This window comes from Mirounga angustirostris, unplaced genomic scaffold (assembly GCF_029215605.1).
Source record: "Mirounga angustirostris isolate CCGP_5_RB_7025 unplaced genomic scaffold, mMirAng1.0.hap1 SCAF_7, whole genome shotgun sequence".
In the NCBI taxonomy this organism is placed as follows: domain Eukaryota; kingdom Metazoa; phylum Chordata; class Mammalia; order Carnivora; family Phocidae; genus Mirounga; species Mirounga angustirostris.
Window position 1 is genome coordinate 143,262,092 of NW_026991715.1, and position 13,580 is coordinate 143,275,671.

At 39.8% G+C, this 13,580-nt stretch overlaps 1 protein-coding gene across 3 annotated transcripts in view; it reads left to right on the forward strand.

Annotated features, from left to right (window-relative positions):
- Positions 1 to 13,580, forward strand: part of DNAH5 (dynein axonemal heavy chain 5) — a 273,454-nt gene that overhangs the window by 187,285 nt on the left and 72,589 nt on the right. For all 3 annotated transcript variants that reach the window (XM_064596856.1, XM_064596857.1, XM_064596858.1), the window contains exons 53-55: positions 699 to 829; positions 5,092 to 5,245; positions 6,595 to 6,862. In XM_064596856.1, the coding sequence (XP_064452926.1) occupies positions 699 to 829; positions 5,092 to 5,245; positions 6,595 to 6,862 (553 nt within the window). The remainder of the gene's footprint in view (positions 1 to 698; positions 830 to 5,091; positions 5,246 to 6,594; positions 6,863 to 13,580) is intronic.

Sequence of the window (13,580 nt, forward strand, 5' to 3'; positions counted from 1 at the left end):
TGGAAGCCAGGTGGTAGAAGCAGTTCATCAATAACAATAAAGCTAAAGAAACATGGACTTCTACCACAAGGGGGACTTGAATTAGTCTGGGACTACTGACTGGCCCACCCATATTTACTTCTTGGTCGATTCCTTAGGTCTCACTGACTGTGCCAAATAATAGGAGGGTGTTTATGTTTGTTTTCTTCCTTCTGCTCCTCTTCCTCCTCCTCTTCTTTTTAAAAATTCCATCACCTGTACCACATTTTGGGAATTTCCTTCCCTTCGAATTAAACTCTCTGTCATTTTTCAAATGTAGAGGATATTCTAATCAACTGTGTGTTCTGTATTCCAAGGATACACATTGTCTTGAAATTTCAGTCTCTTTCCTGTCCCACTGCATTAGGTTGGGAGACTAAAAGGAAACCTCCACATCCCCTTTATTTCTCTCCTTTAAAACCCAGAGCAGGCCATAGGGGTAGTTTGGGTTGACATTTCGGTACTGGTCTCTTCAAGTTTCCCCAAAGCACCCCCCAACACACACCCTCTTCAAACATCATTCTCTTTCAGAAATACCCTCCTTCGTCCAGCCAGTGTATCTCTTCATGCTGATCCTGAGACACTTACGTCTTCCCAAATGCTTACAGTGCATAAATAGGAAAAAATGGAATATTTTCACATTGGACAATGATATGTGCCTTTTCTCTTCCATATTCTAGATCTCACGTGTCATTGGCACAGCCCGGGGAAATGCCCTCCTGGTTGGAGTGGGGGGATCAGGAAAACAGAGCCTGACAAGGTTGGCTTCGTTCATTGCTGGCTATTCTTCCTTCCAGATCACTCTGACAAGGTAACACGCTTTCGCTTTAATTAACCTGAAGTGGATTTTGATAGCAGGTTTTCAGAGGCCACTTGAACTTAATGCATTTATATTATACATAAGGAATCAATCATTTCCTTCCTAAATGTAGACTTATCATCGTCCCCTTTCAACCTTTATTATAGATCAGGAAGTTTTCACATTAATAATTTGCTTTTGAAGTATTTCAGCCTCTTATAATAGTGAATAGCTGCCTCCCTGTTTTTATGTTATGCATGCCATGTGTATTCTATGTATTCCTCTTGGTGTATTTCAGAAGAAATTTATCCCTACTACATGTTAGTTCAGATTTCAAGAATGTTAATAAACTACTAAAGTAGATGAAAACTTTATATTGATTAACTCATACATTTAGAAATATTTATGGAACACTGGCTATGTGTCAGGCACTGGCTAGGTGCTGGGGAGTTCATGCTGAGCAAGGTAAACCTGGCTTGTGTCATCACAGAGCTTCTTATAGTCAAGGGGGTCAGACAGTGGAGCAATTCATTCAGGAAGGTGTCATACGTAGGTGCTGTCTGCTGGAAGAAAATAAATGAAGACCAACCAGCTCCTGTTGTAACATGAGGGAGGGACTCCTAACCTAGTCTGGGGGATGGTCAGAAAAGGCTTCCTGGAGGAAAAGATGTTTAAACTAAGACCCGAGAACAAATAGGAATTATCTGAGAAAAGAGGTGAGGTGAAGAGTGTTCCAGGCAAAAGGGTCAGTACCTGTGAAGTCACATTGAGGCCTGGAAGAAGTTCAATATGGCGGGCTGTGCAGCGTGAGATAGCAAGTGGGAAAGGAATAGAAATGGAGGTCTTTGAAGGTATGATAAGGAATTTGGACTTTATCCTAAAGCAACAGGAGACCATTAATGAATTACTGCTAGGGAGGGCCTGTGGGTTTGTATGTACAGAAAACAGATGGAAGGAGCTCAATGGAAATAGTTATAAGGCTGTCTCAGGGATCTAGGCAAGAGATGATGGGTCAGGAGTGGGAGCAGTGAGAATGGAGAAAAAAGGACAGACTCAGGATCACTGGAAAGTTGAACTTTTGGACTTGGTCCATCCTAGTTCTGGCTTGGGAAGCTGGCTGCCTGCCTGAAGCATACACTCATCAAGGTAGGGAACCCCGGGAGGGTCGTCCTTGGTCATATATGTGTAGTGAGGGTGGAGCTAGGAAGTGAAGAGTCAGCATGGAGAGATACGCAGGCGTGATTCAGAGGGGCTGAACAGAATTTCAGGATTAACCAAGATGAGAGGTAAGAGGCCAATTTGGGAACTTTAGTTGGGCTGAGAATTATTAGAGGTTAACTTGTAGGTGTGGGAGAAGGAAGTCTTGCCTGTTGGCCATGCTCTAGAGCTTTGGCTTGGCCCAGTTGGGCAAAGCATCCCTCCATCTCTTCCTGATGGAGGCCCATAGATACCTGCTAGGACAGCGATTGAAAATTATTAAATCTGGGTTTAAGATCCAGGTATTCGAGTTGTTGTCAGGCTTTTCATTTGGTCCAAATTATAGGCTTTGCTTAGAGAGTAAATCCGAAAGGTTGCTGTTTGTTTTTCAAGTACTAGGACAGAGAGAAATAATTACCTTGTGTATAATTCTTCTAGTTTGTGGATAGCAGTAGAGTTAGGTAAAAGATAACCTATACAGGAAAGAGACTGGACTCTGAGATTTTTGTTCCTAATATTTTAATAAAGCCTTATAATTTTCTTTTTTTTTTTTTTTAAAGATTTTATTTATTTATTTGACAGAGAGACACAGCGAGAGAGGGAACACAAGCAGGGGGAGTGGGAGAGGGAGAAGCAGGCTTCCCGCCGAGCAGGGAGCCTGATGCGGGGCTCGATCCCAGGACTCTGGGATCATGACCTGAGCCGAAGGCAGACGCTTAACCGACTGAGCCACCCAGGCGCCCCTATAAAGCCTTATAATTTTCAAAGCACTTTTATATGCATAGGCTAGTTTGGTCTTCAAAGCAACTTTATCAGTTAGCAGGGCATATAATAATATTAGCCTATCTTACAGCTGAGACTATCACTTGTCTGAAATCCCAGATTTGCCTGGGAATTGACCACAGAATTTCTGGTTTCTGGTCTGGCTTGACTTTCACTCTACCATACTGCCTCAGGAAAAATGTCTTGCAGCTCCTCTCTCTGTGATCAGTTAGTTCCTCCATATGTCATAGTGGGAATGCTCCATTATGATGAAGAGGAAGGCCAAAGCCTTTGCCTTCTCACACCTTCAAGAGACCATCTTACTGCCCCAGCCTCTGCATAGCTATGTGGCCAAGATTCAGCAAGCAAGAGCCTCACATTTGGGAAGCACAGCCATGTGTTAGAGGGCTCAGGCCATTATTTGAGGCAGTGGGCCCTTGATCCAGGGGACTGGGCTGAAAGTTTTCCCAAGTCAGGAGAAGCTTTCTCTCTCTTTCTCTCTCCAGTGGAAGGCTGCGTGTTTGAAATTCTTTTCTAATCTCTCAGATTGCACTTCTGCAGACATTTTCTTAAAATATTGATGTATCGTGGTGGGATTTCTGGTTCTAGGATTTAGGTTTTAGATGATCAAAAAGCACAGACATAGAGTTAAATAGTAGCTTTAAAAAAAATCAGAAGGCCATTTGCTCTTGTGGTCTGAACTCTGAGTTTATTTAATAACATAAAATTCAAATGATAATTTAGTAAATCTGAATCTCCAGGATTGGAATATCTTTATTTTTACTTTTGGAGGTATTGGGCTACTCTGTTTTGGGAGATCTCTAATATTTCATGACTGCAGGCTGATTTCCACTAAAGGATTGCTTTTGTCAGTGAAAGAAGATTTAGAGTGGGATATTTCATGTTTTCAGCTGTTCTATTACAGTAGACTGATTGCTCAGAAGACTCTTTTACAGGGGGCCCAAAGATGCAATGAAATAATTGTGTTGGGGGATGAGAGGGCACCATTTTTTTTTAAAGATTTCATTTCATTTCATTTTATTTTACTTTTTAAAAAAATTTTATTTTTAAGTAACCTCTATACCCAATGTGGGGCTCGAACTTACAACCCTGAAATCTGGAGTCATATGCACTTCTGACTGAGCCATGCAGGCGTCCCAAGAGGGCATCATTTGAATTAGGGCATTTTCCTCAGCCTATATAATTAAAGCTTGAAATGATTTAATTTCGATTAATTTATGAGGTATCTTCTAAAATACCAATTGCAGGGACGCCTGGGTGGCTCAGTCATAAAGTGTCTGCCTTCAGCTCAGGTCATAATCCCAGGTCCTGGGATCGAGTCCCGCATTGGGCTTCCTGCTTAGCAGGGTGCCTGCTTCTGCCTGCCGCTCTCCCTGCTTGTGCTCATGCTCTGACAAATAAAAAAAAAATCGTAAAAAAAAATACCAATTACTGATAGGTGCGTAATAAACATTCCAATTTGACTTTTGTATTAGCCTTACCACCAAATATTTTCAAAATGAAGCATACCCATTTAGATGACATTTAGTTGTGGTAAAAATGATATTTTGGTTTCAGGTTGACTTTTCACTCTAGATTTTTATTTTGCGTGTAAAAAATTAATTATAATAGTTAATGAAGTACGGAGTTTAAAAACCAGTTTCATATTTGCAGGTAAATATAATGTTACTTGACTTGATGTTAACTAGACTTATTGTGGTGATCATTTTGCAATATATACAAGTATGGAAATATGTTGTGTACCTGAAACTAAGATAATGTTATATGTCAGTTATGCCTCAATGGAAAAAATAGCTCTTAACTTTCATGAGTAGTGAAGTACTCAAAATTTTACCAAGATGTGCCTCTATTATTCTCAAAGGAATAGCTATTAGAAAATGAAAGAAATTTAAAAAAAATCAGTTTCATCTTTACAAGGAAATATAATGAACCAGTAACATTCACATACAATAAAATTCTTTTTTTTTTTTTTAAAGATTTTATTCATTTATTTGACAGAGAGAGACAGCGAGAGAGGAAACACAAGCAGGGGGAGTGGGAGAGGGAGAAGCAGACTCCCCACTGAGCAGGGAGCCCCATGCGGGGCTCGATCCCAGGATCCTGAGACCATGACCTGAGTCGAAGGCAGATGCTTAACGTTTGAGCCACCCAGGCGCCCTACAATAAAATTCTTATCTGATGAAACAACATCAGTATTTCTTTTGATTAACCAAATGGCATAAAGCATTGTTATAAGGATCTTTCCTTCCCATCAGAATAGTTTAGCTAATGACACAATGACAATATCGCTTTAGATCCTACAACACATCAAATCTGGTGGAAGACTTGAAGATTTTGTATAGAACGGCGGGGCAGCAAGGCAAAGGAATCACTTTTATCTTTACAGACAAGGAGATTAAGGATGAGTCATTTTTGGAATATATGAACAATGTTTTATCATCGGGTGAGGTAGGAGCTCATTTATCTTCATGCATTTTGACTCTTCAGATTCCCTCCAACTTTAGAGCTCTTTCCTTCCATTAGAGTTTTTGAGTGAGTGCTGTTATTGGGGATTAGGAAATCAGTAGGAAGAATTGCTTTTTCTATTGGGTTTTAGAGAATAAAACAGCTGATTGGATTTTTGATATGTCCATTTACCCCTTTAAAGAGCTATGACTTTGCAGTTAATAATAGAATCATTTGTGTATTTAAAATATGGGGTATCTTATCTTGAGGACTTTGGTTAATTTTTTTAAAAAAGGGTGTGCAAAAGCTTGTTATTTTGTTGTAGTCCCAATAGTTTATTTTTGCTTTTGTCTCCCTTGCCTGAGAAGACACACCTAGAAAAAATGTTTCTACGGCTGATGTCAGAGAAATTACTGCCTGTGTTTCTTCTAGGAGTTTTATGGTTTCAGGTCTTACATTTAGGTCTTTAATCCATATTTAGTTTATTTATTTATTTATTTATTTATTTATTTATTTATTTATTTATTTATTTTTTAAAGATTTTATTTATTTATTTGAGAGAGAGAGAAAGCATGAGGTGGGGAGGGTCAGAGGGAGAAGCAGACTCCTCGCTGAGCAAGGAGCCCGATGCGGGACTCGATCCCGGGACTCCAGGATCATGACCTGAGCCGAAGGCAGTCGCTTAACCAATTGAGCCACCCAGGCGCCCTTTATTTAGTTTATTTTTGTGTATGGAATGAGAGAGTGGTCCATTTTCATTCTTTTGCATGTAGCTGTCCAGTTTTCCCAGCACCATTTATTGAAGAGTTGGTCTTTTCCCTATTATATGCTCTCAATTCCTTTGTCATAGATTATTTGAACATTTAAGTGTGGGTTTATTTCTGTGCTTTCTCTTCTGTTCCATTGATCTGTAGGTCTGTTTTTGTGTCAGTACCATACTGTTTTGTTTATTATAGCTCTGTAGTATATCTTGAAATACGGGGTTGTGATATGTCCAGGTTTGTTCTTCTTTTTCAAGATTGCCTTGGTTATTTGGGGTCTTTTGTGGTTCCATACACATTTTAGGATTGTTTGTTCTAGTTCTGTGAAGAATACTGTTGGTATCTGGGTAGGGATTGCATTGAATCTCTACACCACTTTGGGAAGGATGGACATTTTAACAATATTAAATCTTTTAACCTATGAGTGTGGAATATCTTTCCATTTGTTTGTGTCATGAAGACTTTGGTTAATTTTCTAAAGGTGAGTTTAAGAACACAAATGGAGGAAAGATATCATATGTATTGAGCTATGTATTTTGATCTCTTTTCACGTGTCTGTACTGAATTTGAGTGTCTGCTCTTCTTTTGAAGGTCTCCAACCTATTTGCTTGTGATGAAATTGATGAAATTAATAGTGATCTCCTATCTGTCATGAAGAAAGAATACCCCAGGCGCCCTCCTACCAATGAGAACCTGCATGACTACTTCATGAGTCGGGTCCGACAGAACCTTCACATTGTCCTCTGCTTTTCACCTGTTGGGGAGAAATTTCGAAATCGAGCGTTGAAATTCCCTGCCCTTATTTCAGGATGTACTATTGACTGGTTCAGCCGATGGCCTAAGGATGCCTTAGTTGCTGGTTAGTGTGGTGGAAACTTTGGTCACAGTTTTTGGTTAACAGTGTGTGTGTGTGTGTGTGTGTGTGTGTGTTTACATTCTGTGCTCTTTGCTGTCTCTGTCCTGGATTGAGCCTGAAGTCACTTTGTCTAATATTTGAGGATTTTTGCAAGATGCTGCTCTTTCACCAAAGGTGCAAAAATTAGGTAGCTAATTTTCCCCAGAGTGTGGTTATCAGACACTCATCTTCAATCTTGTACTCCCTTGGGTTAATTTCCAGTAACTCTAGTCTTTTCAGGGATACTGGAAGGCTTTGTCTCAGTTGGATACCCAGACGTCTTCCAAGATGTCCCAGGAAGGCACGGAGGTTTTAGCTACTTTGGTAGTATTTGTGTTCAACCTCGGAGTAGTTAAAGCTGAACGTCTCTTGGATGTTCTGTTCTTGTGGCTACAGTGCTGGACATCAAAGAAGAAGACCTTACCCAGCAATGCTCTGCTGGCTCCTGTCCTTGGAGACGGATGTTAGAGTGTTCTGTGACTTGGGTCCTTGGCTGCTTCCAGTTCTGTCCACGATCATCTGTCCTGCGGAACATGAATGTCTCTCTCGCTCTAAATGAAATTGAACATGGATGTGGTAGAGGAGACGTTAGAGATCATTTAGTTTATGGTTTTTCAGCTTTTGGTGAGAAATTACTTGTGGGTATTTTAGATGGTAGGGATGTTTAGGTGTCACCCCTGACCGGACCCTCAGGGAGTGCCTGGATTCATGGCAGTGGTTTTCAAACTTTTTGTCTGATTATATTTTAATAATTAAGAAGAGTCCCATTTCTCAGTAAAACCTTGCAGGTGGTCCTAATAGATAAAACAGCGAAAAGTGGAGGTGAGGGGGTGTTCTAGAGCCTGTCCTCTCATCCCACATCTGTGCCATGTCCACATCTGGCTCTCCAGTCCTGTGGAACCCACCATGAGAACAACCGATTAGCCCATCTCCTGACCTTTATAGATGGAGACATTGGGGATAGTGAAACTGAGGGAATTGTCAGAGATGTAAGAAGCCATTAGGATCAGTACTGGGGCCAGAACCCACATTTATTATGTATATGTATTTATTCTTATCTACCAGAGACATTCTGTTCTCTACATAGTGCTGTTGACAATAATGGTCTTCCAATCTGTGGCTTTTAAACACAGAATATTTAGGGCGCCTGGGTGGCTCAGTTGGTTAAGCGACTGCTTTCGGCTCAGGTCATGATCCTGGAGTCCCGGGATCGAGTCCCGCATCGGGCTCCCTGCTCGGCGGGGAGCCTGCGTCTCCCTCCGACCCTCCCCCCTCTCATGTGCTCTCTCTCTCTTTCTCTCTGTCTCAAATAAATAAATAAAATCTTTAAAAAAAAATAAATAAACACAGAATATTTAAACGTATTTGAAATACACATGTACAGTTTCTCTTTTGTCTTATAAAGTTTGAGAAAAGGCCAATGTTTTACAGTTTTAAGTCCTATTAAAATGTGAATACAACTAAGGGTAAAACTTCAAAATTCCTTGAAGTAGGATATAAATGCAGAGCACAATATGACAGAATTTCAGAGCTATATTAAAGTTAACTATGAAATATGATAATTAGTGTGGAAGGACTTTGTGGAGTATCATGTAAGGCATTATGATGAACAATAAAATAACAATTTCAGGTGACAAACATTGTAATATACCATAATTAAGATGATTTAATTTAAATACAGAGCCCTGCGAGGTCTCTATTTCAGTCATCTCTTCTATTACAAGACAAAGGTCTTATTGATCTTTCCTTTGTTAATTTCTCACAAATCCGCCCCTTTCTTTTAAATCTCATTGTATCATCCCAAGCCAGGATGACATGGAGGTCAGGGAAACTTTCATTTCTTTGTCCTTGTTTCCTAGCAAGTGTCCTGACTTTCATGGTTGCATCTCCCTGTTTGTTTATTGAGAATGTATTTTTTGAGCTCCATGCTATTTCTGGAGCCAGGCATAGGGCAGGGTAAGGTGGACTTCTTTCTTCACTCCAATCTTCTTCCCAGGCAAGCTCATCCTCAGCCTCCTGGGTGATAGGCTCCATCAGCTTCTCTTTCCAGTTTAGCCTGTCCTTTGGCTTGAAATCTGTGCACTCCGCTGGCTGCTTGTTTGATACATTCTCACGGGGGTTTCACAGACTGCTACTCCAAGTGGCTGATACTGACCTTCCTCTCCTCTGGTCCTTCTCCCAGGAAGTCCTGCCATCATCCTTTGAACTGCACAGAGAGCTTTGTCTGGAACATTTGGGCCTCCTTCAGCTCTCAAGTCTGCTCGATCTCCAAGTCTCGTTGACCCTATCTTTTAAATATTGGGGGACTGTCTCCAGTTCTTTCCCTCTCATAGACAGACATCCTAGGCCAAGCTGTCATTGTTGCTCACCTGGAAAACCCAAATAGCTTTCTGATGACCTCTCCTCCTGATTCAGCTGTCTGCCATCCATCTCACATTGCGAAACAAGAATGATGAAAACACAAACCCAACCACACTGCTTTCTACTTAGAACCTTCTATGACCTCCCCTTGCTCCTGGGAAGAAGGCCATGGTCTCTAGCCTGGCCTTCTAGGATGGGAAGAATGGCCCTGCCCACCTCCCCAGCTTCCCCTCAGGTTGCTTTTTTCCCCCTGCTCTGTTATTCCTGATCCTTGAACAGGCTGTTTTTTCTTCCCATGCGACGCCCTCTTCCTCCATCCGACTGGCACCCTCCTCCATTGTTTGGATGATGCTCCTCAGGGGAGCCATCCCGTTTCCCTTTCTCCCCACGGAGCCTGTTCCCGTGTTAGCTCTTCCTAGGACTCTGTGCTCTTTCTTCCTAGGACTAACCACAGTTTGCAGTTTATATACTTAGTTGTGTGTGTATTTGATTAATGCTCATTTGTCCTGCTCGACTAAAAAGTCCATGAGGTCAAGGACTACCTGCCTTTCATTCACAGTCTTGGCAGCTACCAGTGTCTCATGGTTGCAGTGTTGAAGAATGAGTTAGTCTGTCAAAATTCATCTTCCTTCTATAGTACAGCCGTGACTTACTTCCAGTCTTCTCTAACCAAACACAAACCTTCCCTCTTTTTTCCCCCAGATATACCACTTTTGTGTTCTGAACCTGCCTTTTTTTTTTTTTTTTTGAGAGAGAGAGAGAGAGAGAGAGAGCATGCAGTGGGGAGGGGCAGAGGGAGAGGGAGAGAGAGAATCTTAAGCAGACTCCATGCCCACTGCAGAGCCTGACCAGGGCTTGATCTTACAACCCTGAGATCATGACCTGAGCTAAAATCAAGAGTTGGATGCTTAACTGACTGAGCCACCCGGGTGCCCCTGAATATACTTTAATCATCCGTATCCTCCACACACTGTCCCCCTTAGATCAAGAATATTCTCTGCCATCTCCTTTGTTTATCTACATTCCAAAGCTTAATCACATCACATCCTTTACTCTTTCTTTGTTCACTTAGGAATGTTTAGTTTCCCACCCCCTCCTTTTGGGGACCTCCTGTATCTATAGTACATATACTTTATATCATGCACCTCAGTTTTGAAATGTTCTTAAACCTTTGATAACCTGTAATCTTTTGTGGTTATGTCTCCAGTCTAGTCTGTAAGTGTTTACTGTGCCAGTCATGGTACTGGATAAAATAATTATAAGATATGAGACATAGTTCCTTTATGCAATAAATATAAAATCTATACACCTAATATTAACCTGGAACCTGGCTTATGTTATTTTGAAAGAATACCATCTATGGGTTTTGGAAATACTTAATATACTTAGGGATTTAAGTGTTATTTATCCTTTTTGGAAAATTAGCAACAAGGTTTCTAGAACCAACCTTATTTAAGTTGTCTTCAGGATGCTGATTCTAAATTAAATTATTATCTTCAGCCACATCAGTAAGGAAATACACAATTTTGTTTGTGTTAGTATATTTCATTTAGATTATACTGAATATTTCCCAGAAAAGTATTAAATTAATGTATATTTGTATAATTAATTAATATTAATTAATTAATTTATAATTTAGGATAGACTTTAGTTTTGTTCTTAAACCAGCTTATTGAGGTATGAATGATATACAAAACACTGAACATAATTAAAATATACAACTTGACGAATTTTGAAGTAAGTATACACCCATGGGACCATCATCATAATCTATGCCATAAACATATCCATCACCTCCAAAAGTTTCCTTCTGACTTCTTTAATTATTATTGTTATTATTTTGTGATAAGAACACAACATAAGATCTCTCATAGCTAATTTTAAGTTTACAAACAGTATTGTTAGCTATAGGCATCTTGCTGTACAGTAGATTCTGTATAACTGAAACATTGTATTTTTTGACTTTTTGACTGGGAGGAGGGGAAATGTACCCCCTCCCCTTAGTCTTGGCAATCAGAGTTCTACTTTCTGCTTCTATGACTCTGACAATTTCAGATTCCTTGTATAAGTGGTGTCACATAGTATTTGCCCTTCTGTGTCTAGCTTATTTCACTTAGCATAATGCCCTCCAGGTTCATCCATGTTGCAAATGGCAGGATTTCCATCTTTTTTTTAGGCTGAATAATATTCCATTGCATGTATATCCATTTATACATCAACAAACATTTAAGTTGTTTCCATGTCTTGGCAACTGTAAATAATGCTGCAGTGAACACGGGAGCGCAGATATCTCTTTGATATAGTGGTATTATTTCCTTTGGATATGTGCTTGGAAGTGAGATTGTTGGATCATATGGTAATTCTATTTTTTATTTTATTTTTTTATTTTTATTACTATTTTTTAGATTTTATTTATTTATTTTGAGAGAGAGGGAGAGAGAGAGAGAGAGCGCACACGAGCAGGGAGAGGGGCAGAGACAGAGGGAGAGGGAGAGAGAATTTTGAGCAGACTCCATGCTGAGCACAGAGCCCCACACAGGGCTTGATCCCACAACTGTGAGATGACTTGAGCCAAAATCAGGAGTCAGATGCTTAACCGACTGAGCCACCCAGGGCCCCATCTGTGTTTTTTTTTTTTTAATATTTATTTATTTATTTGAGAGAGGGTGGGGAGGAGCAGAGGGTGAAGGAGAGAGAAACTAAAGCTGACTCTGCACTGAGCGTGGAGCTGATGTGGGGTTCCATCTCATGACCCTGAGATCACAACCTGAGCCAAAACCAAGTCGGATGCTTAACCGACTACACCACCCAGGCACCCCTCTATTTTTAATTTTTTGAGGAACCTCCACACTGTTTTCCATAGCGGCTCCACCAGTTTGCATTCCTACTGATAGTGCACTTGGGCTCCCTTTTCCCCACACCCTTGCCAACACTTGTTATCTTTTGTGTTTTTTTTTGTTTGTTTTTGATAACATTCATCCTAACTGGGGTGAGGTGATATCTCACTGTAATTTTGATTTGCATCTCCCTGATGATTGCTGATGTTAAGCACTTTTTCATATACCTGTTGGCCATTTGTATGTCTTTTCTGGAGAAATCTCTTTTCAGTTCCTTTGCCCATTTTAATCAGGTTACTTACATTTTGCTATTGAGTTGTAGGAGTTCTTTATTTTGCATATTAACCCTTTATTAGAAGCATGGTTTGCAAATATTTTCTCCCATTCCATAAGTTACTTATTCATTTGTTAATTGCTTCCTTTGCCATGAAGAAGATTTTTTTAGTTTGATGTCATCCCACTTTGGTTTTGCTTTTGTTGCCTGTGTTTTGGTGTCATACCCAAAAATCATTGCCAAGATCAATGTCAAGGAGTTTACCCATTATGTTTTTTTCTAGGAGTTTTATGGTTTCAGGTCTTACGTTTAGGTCTTTAATCTATTTTGAGTTGATTTTTGTGTATGGTGTAAGACAAGGGTCCAATTTCATTCTTTTGCATGTAGATATCCAGTTTTCCCAGCACCATTTATTAAAGAGACTATTCTTTCCCCATTGTGTATATTCTTGGCAGCCTTGTTAAAAATCAGTTGACCACATATTATGGGTTTATTTCTCACTTTCTTCTCTTCCATTGGTGTATAGGTCTATTTTTAATGCTAATATCATACTGTTTGATTAGTGTAACCTTGTAAGATATTTTGAAGTCAGGAAAGTGTGATGCCTCCCACTTTGTTCTTGCTCAAAATTGCTTTGGCTATTTGGGATTTTCTGTTGTTCCATATGAATTTTAGGATTGTTTTCTATATTCCTGTAAAAAAAACATGCCATTGGAATTTTGATAGGGATTGTATTGAACCTGTAGATTGTTTTGGGTAGTATAGACATTTAAAAATAATAATTCTAAATATGAGATGTCTTTCCATATATTTGTGTTTAATTTCTTTCATTAGTATTTTATAGTTATAGTGTACAAGTCTTTCATCTCCTTTGGTGGAGTCTATTTCTACGTATTTTATTCTTTTTGATGCTACTCTAAATTAGATTGCTTTCTTAATTTCTTTTTTGGGTTATTGTTATTGTATAGAGTATTTTTCTAATTTAAGGATGCTCAGGGGGTGCCCAGGTGGCTCAGTCGGTTAAGAGTCTGCCTTTGGCTCAGGTCATGATCCCAGGCGTCTGGGCTCCCTGCTAAGCACAAGAGTGCTTCTCCCTCTGCCTCTGCCCCTGCCCCACTCCCCCTCACTTGTGCTCTCTCGCTCTCTGTCACAAATAAATAAAAAAAAATAAATAAAGATGCTTAGAAGGTTAATACAATATTTTATAGTA